Below are 6000 nucleotides of genomic sequence, written 5' to 3'. Positions count from 1 at the left end.
AGTGAACATGTGTTATTTAGATGAACATGAACCTTATAAAGTATGTATATACATATATTTTTCATGAATCTGTCTCATATACTTTATGAAAGTAATACAAATAAGTTGGATGAAATAATATTAATCCTAAATAATGAAACTGCGCTACTTGATCCAGCTGAATATAATCTTACAAGCTAAAGAATTAAAATTAAATCATAAAGTATATCTCCTCTCCTTAAACCTTTAAAAAGTATTCCATACATTTTTATTAAATAAGAAGAAGACTAGTTTAACTCCCCATTCTTAGCCAAATAACAGTTTAAGAAGGACCGCCGAAGACTCTACGACACCTAAAAATGACAGCGACGATCGTCTCCCACCCCCCCCTCCCCCTACAACCCAGCCACCGCGTCCCCCAAGATCAACCTGTATATGTCTAGTCTTGATGTTACACCATGTTTTATTTTTTATTCAGCCGTGCCTTGCATTGTGTGGTTCTATGGCGGTGATACGTGTTGATTAACTTAGTGCGCATCTGTCTGTTATCTCTGGTGGCGTGGTTGGGGGTGAGTGGATTTACAAAGATACGTTCAATAATAGTCTTGAAGCTTTTGATTAGTGAGCATTCAGTTACTGGTTAGTTTTTATTATATTGGTTTACCTGTGGTGGGTTTCGGCCACACTATAAGGACCATTACCACAACACTTAACCATCACTATAGCTACGGCCATCATAGTTACTACCACTACTACAAACATTACTTACTCGAAAAGCACAACTACATCAAAACCAGCAACAACCATCACTACAAACTACAACCAGAATCATCACACTCTAAACTACAACCCTCCACCACAACCATTACTCAACCATCACAACCCCTTTTTCTAGCCTTACAACTCAAATCCCACAACCACAGAAACAACCATGACAAACAACCCCTAACTACTGACACAACCACTATAGAAAGTTAGAAATGACAGCAACTATACCCAAGTACCTGAATACAGCCACTAAATTGGAATACAGTTCAGTATCACTAATTTACTCGTAATTAGAAAATGTTCGCTTGCATGGCGACACCCCCATGCTACCTACTCTCGGATCTTAAAGTGCCGCGGTTCCTGAGAAACGAGCTACCAGACGTGAGAGTTGCAGATGTCTGGCCATCGGGTAAAGTTGCTGGTCTCCGGATAATCCATAAAGTTAGCGAGACTTCTGGTGGACTTAATCGCTCCTGTGAAATTGAACTGCAATATTTCCTAGCTCTATATGAGTCTATTCTCTGCTGTCCAGGAGTATATTTCTGTGTAAAATCATGATTCTTCTATAGATAGCTTCCTATTTTTTGTCAAAAAAGTTTAATGGGACTGAATTATACATACTGTACTCATATATTTTAAATTAGATATCCATGGTTTTAGTCCATTCTTTAGTCAAGCTAAAAAAACATTTAAACGTTATCTGAAAAATCTTCGGAATTTTGCAAGTTATGCATCGGTTATCATCCACTCATCTGAATTGTTTCCTTCCCTTTTTTTTCCCCTTAGGTTGTATGGGGAGAGGAGAGTTATCTAGAGGCAGTGAGGCAGGATGGAGGTTTCCGCACAGGTGCTGGAGGCGGCAGGTCAGCTCACCCAGGCGGTGAAAACCACGCTTGATCCGGCAGTTCCACATACAGTCAGGCTTGCATCTTATAATCTTTTAGAGAAGGTAATTCAATTATTTTTTTGTTTGGGGGAATGCGAGTCTCGTCTTGGTAGTTGTCGTGGGTATACGTTCACAGGCCAGAGTAATAATACTGCATGTGCGCTTTTTAAATCTTGAGCCTTGTATATCACTAGTGGCAGGTTTTAAGGTTTGGCTAAATAAACTTTTTATATTTATATAGGGTACAACAGTATAAGTATTTGACTTATGGTCAGTATCTATCAAATATATTAACAAAAACACTTAAAAATTAGTATTAATTGAACAGGAGACTAACATTATATTGGCCTGAAACTTACTTATGTATTTATATATAACCCAATTTGCACGTGAAACTAAATAAAAATGGCGACGTTTCAGTCCATCCTGAACGAAATCAAGTCAAAATTTATCCCACTTTCAGGATGGATTAATACACCATCACTTCCATTTCATTTCACATGTGTTGGCTGCATTGTTTGTTTTCAGCCACATTGTGGCCTATTCTCTGCATATGTTTATAATTACAGTATACTGTATATACTTGGAATGCTCATAAATGTACATAACATGTGTTTTATAATGTAATTGGACAATGTATCACTGGTGGCTATTTTCAGAGCAGATTTTGTGTTTTTTGTGTTTGGGTCCAAGGATAACATGAGTGTCTTTCCTCATTGTATTGAAACATAAAGCACTATACTGTAGTACAATTTAATAATAAAAAGAAGTCTTCTAGGGAGATTTTTGAGAAACTCCATGGTGACCATTTTCAGAACCATTACTTATATTTGAATTTGAATTTGTGAGAAAAATTATTTTAATTTTGTGCATTGATACACTCGGTCACCCTATTTGCAAAAGATTATTATTCCAACAAACAACACTACAGTACTAAGGGATACTTAAATGTGAATAATTTTTGTTTTCCTTGCAGATAAAGGAGGAGAGTGAATTAGCAGTGGGCTGTGGGTTCCACCTGGCTCACCGGGACAAAGAGCCATTTGTTCGCCATTTGGGACTCCAGCTGTTAGAACATGTAATAAAATATAAATGGAATGATTTATCCGTCCAACAAAAAGTCTATATCAAGGTTAGTTAAAATTCTTGTGCATGATGGTCTGATTACCAGTAGTTTATTTTTGCTCAGTGTTTATTTGTATTTTCAGATATGATTTTGCTCTTTTCCTGGAAAGAGTAGCTTCTCGGTGCTTAACCACTCGGGCGCTCTTGAGAGTTGTGCATTTTTTTTTTTTAATTAGACTATACTGTATTTTAATGTTTTTTAATGTTTTCATCACTGTGATTTGAGATGAAAATGGTAGAGTTTGGAAACATTTTGAGATTAACTCTACCAGAACATTTATAAAAACAAAAAAAATGTCATTAACAATTGCACTATAAAGTGTTTTCCAAAAACAGGTGTGCAGTGCAGGGGTTAAGCTCTGATACAGCTAAGCCTTACAATCATGCCAGGCCTTTGAAACCCATGCTGAGTCGTCAGAAGTCAGGACCAGAGATTGGTTTTTTCAAACATTTGAGAGTATTATAGGGATCGGAGATTGACCCAAAACTGCGGAGATTATACCAGAAAATTAGATAAAACAAAACAAGCCAATGCTTGAAAGAAAATTTTTAAATGGTTGGGTCATGATTTTTTTCTCCATTCAGGTCAGAGCTGGAATTTGCCTTTCGCAGCTTTCCAGAAAGTGATTCTATGTTTTCTGAAGTATTTTCTGAAAAATAAGAGTTTTGTAGGCATGGTTGGTTGTCACCTTGTGCCTCGTGTATTGACCCATATGGTGTATTTACTCTTGATCCAAATAAATATATTGACTTTATGCTTCCCGCCTATAACTCGAGTTCCAGGTGAACGAAAGTAAATACTGTACTGTATATCATTATACTGAACAGTACTAGTATATGTGTACAGAACTATACAGAAGCTTATACATATGTTTGTACTTATGTATTTTCTTATTTCTTTCAGGAAAATACAATGCAGTTGGTGGCAGAAGGGACACTTGATCTACTTTCTGAGCAACTATATGTTAAGGACAAGGTTTGCCAAGATGTCGTTTTTATTTATCCCTTTGTAATTCACGGAAACAACACAATGAGCACAGAAAATGAAGGCAAACAACACTAGACAGATTCATAAATCGGAGATAGTTTGCAAACAAACAAAAACAGTCACACTGACAAAGTGAATGTAGACAAAAGGAAGGGGCAGTGTTGTACAATTGATATGCTGTGTGTAATCAAAATATACCATGCATGCTTAGAATACTTAGACCTTTATCTGTGGATGCTAAAGGGTTAATGGTAAAGAGACTCACATGATTGGGTATGTTAATTATTTTTCAATTTGTATTGTCATATTTTTTAATCATTAATTTTATTCCCATCTAGGTGGATTTATTAATACACAGATGTTTTGAAAAAATGAAAAATAATTTTTTTTTTTAAATAGGCTACTGTACCATATATATATAAATTTTAACAATCATAATTTAGGCTATACTATAGATTTATTCAAGCAACTGGGAGCTGATTTTGTATTTGTCAGGAAGAAATGCAACAAAAGCTAGTTTGTTGAGTGTCAGTAGGTAGTTGGCTTGTCCCAGAAGGTGATGTGTTGTTTTAAAATCTTGTTTGGCACACATTTGGGATTCCAAATGAGGATTCAGTTGAACCTTTTAGGTCTTCGTGTGTGTACCTCTGATGGGCCTTTTGAGCCGGAATTAGCATTTCTCTGGTTACTTCTTGCGATGCTGGGGCCTGAATATTATCCTACATGACTGTTCATGACTCCTGCATTTTGGTAGGATGCAAGTCACTTTGTATACAAGATGATTCACCAGTTGATTTTAAAACTTGCCTAACCTTGCCTAACTCATCTGACTCGATGAAAACCATACAAATCTTGCCAAACTGACTCTAATATTGCCTAATCTAAATTAATACAGCCTTGCCTAACAATATGTACAATTTTAAACAGAAAGTGAGCTCTGACAAATCATCTTGTGTACGCTGCAACTGTACCTATTTTGATGCAATGGATTCATACCTTTTGGAAATTCAGTAACTGAATTCTCTACTCAGGAATGAGCTTTCATATTGATTAATAGTCAGATTTTTTTAGAAGAAAGTAAATTAATTATTAGTAAAATAAATTAGGTAATAAAAACTGACATACCATATTAATATTGCTACGCTTATATTGTAAATCATGACATTGGCATGTTTCAGGTGTCGCGTCTTGTTGTAGAGATGATGAAGCGGGAATGGCCACAGCAGTGGCCAGGCCTACTTGAAGAGCTTCATTCACTTTCCAGTCGTGGTCCTACGCAGACAGAGTTGGTGCTGTATGTTTTTCTGCGAATTGCTGAAGATGTGGCTACGTTGCAGGTGATGGAATTAATTTCGATGGCTTTGTTTTTTGGGTTGTATGCCTTAAATTTGTATTAATTTTTGTTTCTAATACACATTACTCACTTTTTACTTAAATAAACAAGATACTCCTGTTGTTTTGACATTTTAATTCACAGTTTTGATTCACATAACCTTACTGTTATCTGTTTTGTCTTGCTTTGTCTTTTTGATGGCTAAATCTTGGACTGAGAGATCTTGTATCCTCAGCTCCGTGTGCCTCTATAAAGAGGACCACGTTTTGGCTTCTGATCCTCCATAGGCTTACAGTGACTCGCAAAGTCCTGGTGTGAATCGGATTGCTAGCAAGAGGGGGACTCCAAGGACCTACCAGAAGGAGGAGTTTCATTACATTCAGCATACTGTAGTTTTTTAATGTACAGTACATACAGAAGTTTTTGAGCTATATATTTTGATTAGCTTCATTGTGTTTTATTGCACAATAAAGTACTTGTTTAAATATGTAAGTTTTATCATTTGCATTAGGAAAAACATACTTTCGGTGGCCAAAAATGACTCGATATTTCCAGCAACTCACCATTATTATTGATGAGAAAATCGGTTGGAGCTGTGAGGAGGATTTAGCAGTTCCCATGGCGTAGTAGCAAGACACTTGCCTGGCGTTTCGCTAGCGCTTTGGCCTGGGTTCGTATCCTGGTCAGGGAAGATTTACTGGGTGCCAATCCTTAACTGTAGTCTATGTTTACCCAACAGTAAAATGGGTACCTGGTTGTTAAACGACTTGGCAGGTTGTATTCTGGGTAATATTAGAGTTAAGGATTTGCCTGAAATGCTAAGTGTGCTAGTGATGGTACAAGAATGTAACAACTCTGTATATATAAATAAATAAAATATAAAAAATGAATCTTTACTCTGGGTACTCCCAAGTAAATGCT

General features: G+C 36.4%; 1 protein-coding gene across 1 annotated transcript in view; it reads left to right on the top strand.

The window, feature by feature from the left end:
• The first annotated feature begins 376 nt into the window (after positions 1-376).
• The window catches only part of Ranbp21 (exportin-5-like protein Ranbp21), a 28873-nt gene continuing 23249 nt past the window's right edge, over positions 377-6000 (top strand). The window contains exons 1-5 of the mRNA XM_045750865.2: positions 377-548; positions 1534-1696; positions 2610-2765; positions 3663-3734; positions 4925-5083. Coding sequence (XP_045606821.1) covers positions 1577-1696; positions 2610-2765; positions 3663-3734; positions 4925-5083 — 507 coding nt within the window. The 5' untranslated portion in view covers positions 377-548; positions 1534-1576. The remainder of the gene's footprint in view (positions 549-1533; positions 1697-2609; positions 2766-3662; positions 3735-4924; positions 5084-6000) is intronic.

This window comes from Procambarus clarkii, chromosome 52 (genome assembly GCF_040958095.1).
Source record: "Procambarus clarkii isolate CNS0578487 chromosome 52, FALCON_Pclarkii_2.0, whole genome shotgun sequence".
NCBI lineage: Eukaryota > Metazoa > Arthropoda > Malacostraca > Decapoda > Cambaridae > Procambarus > Procambarus clarkii.
This window is presented reverse-complemented; position numbering and strand designations above follow the sequence as displayed.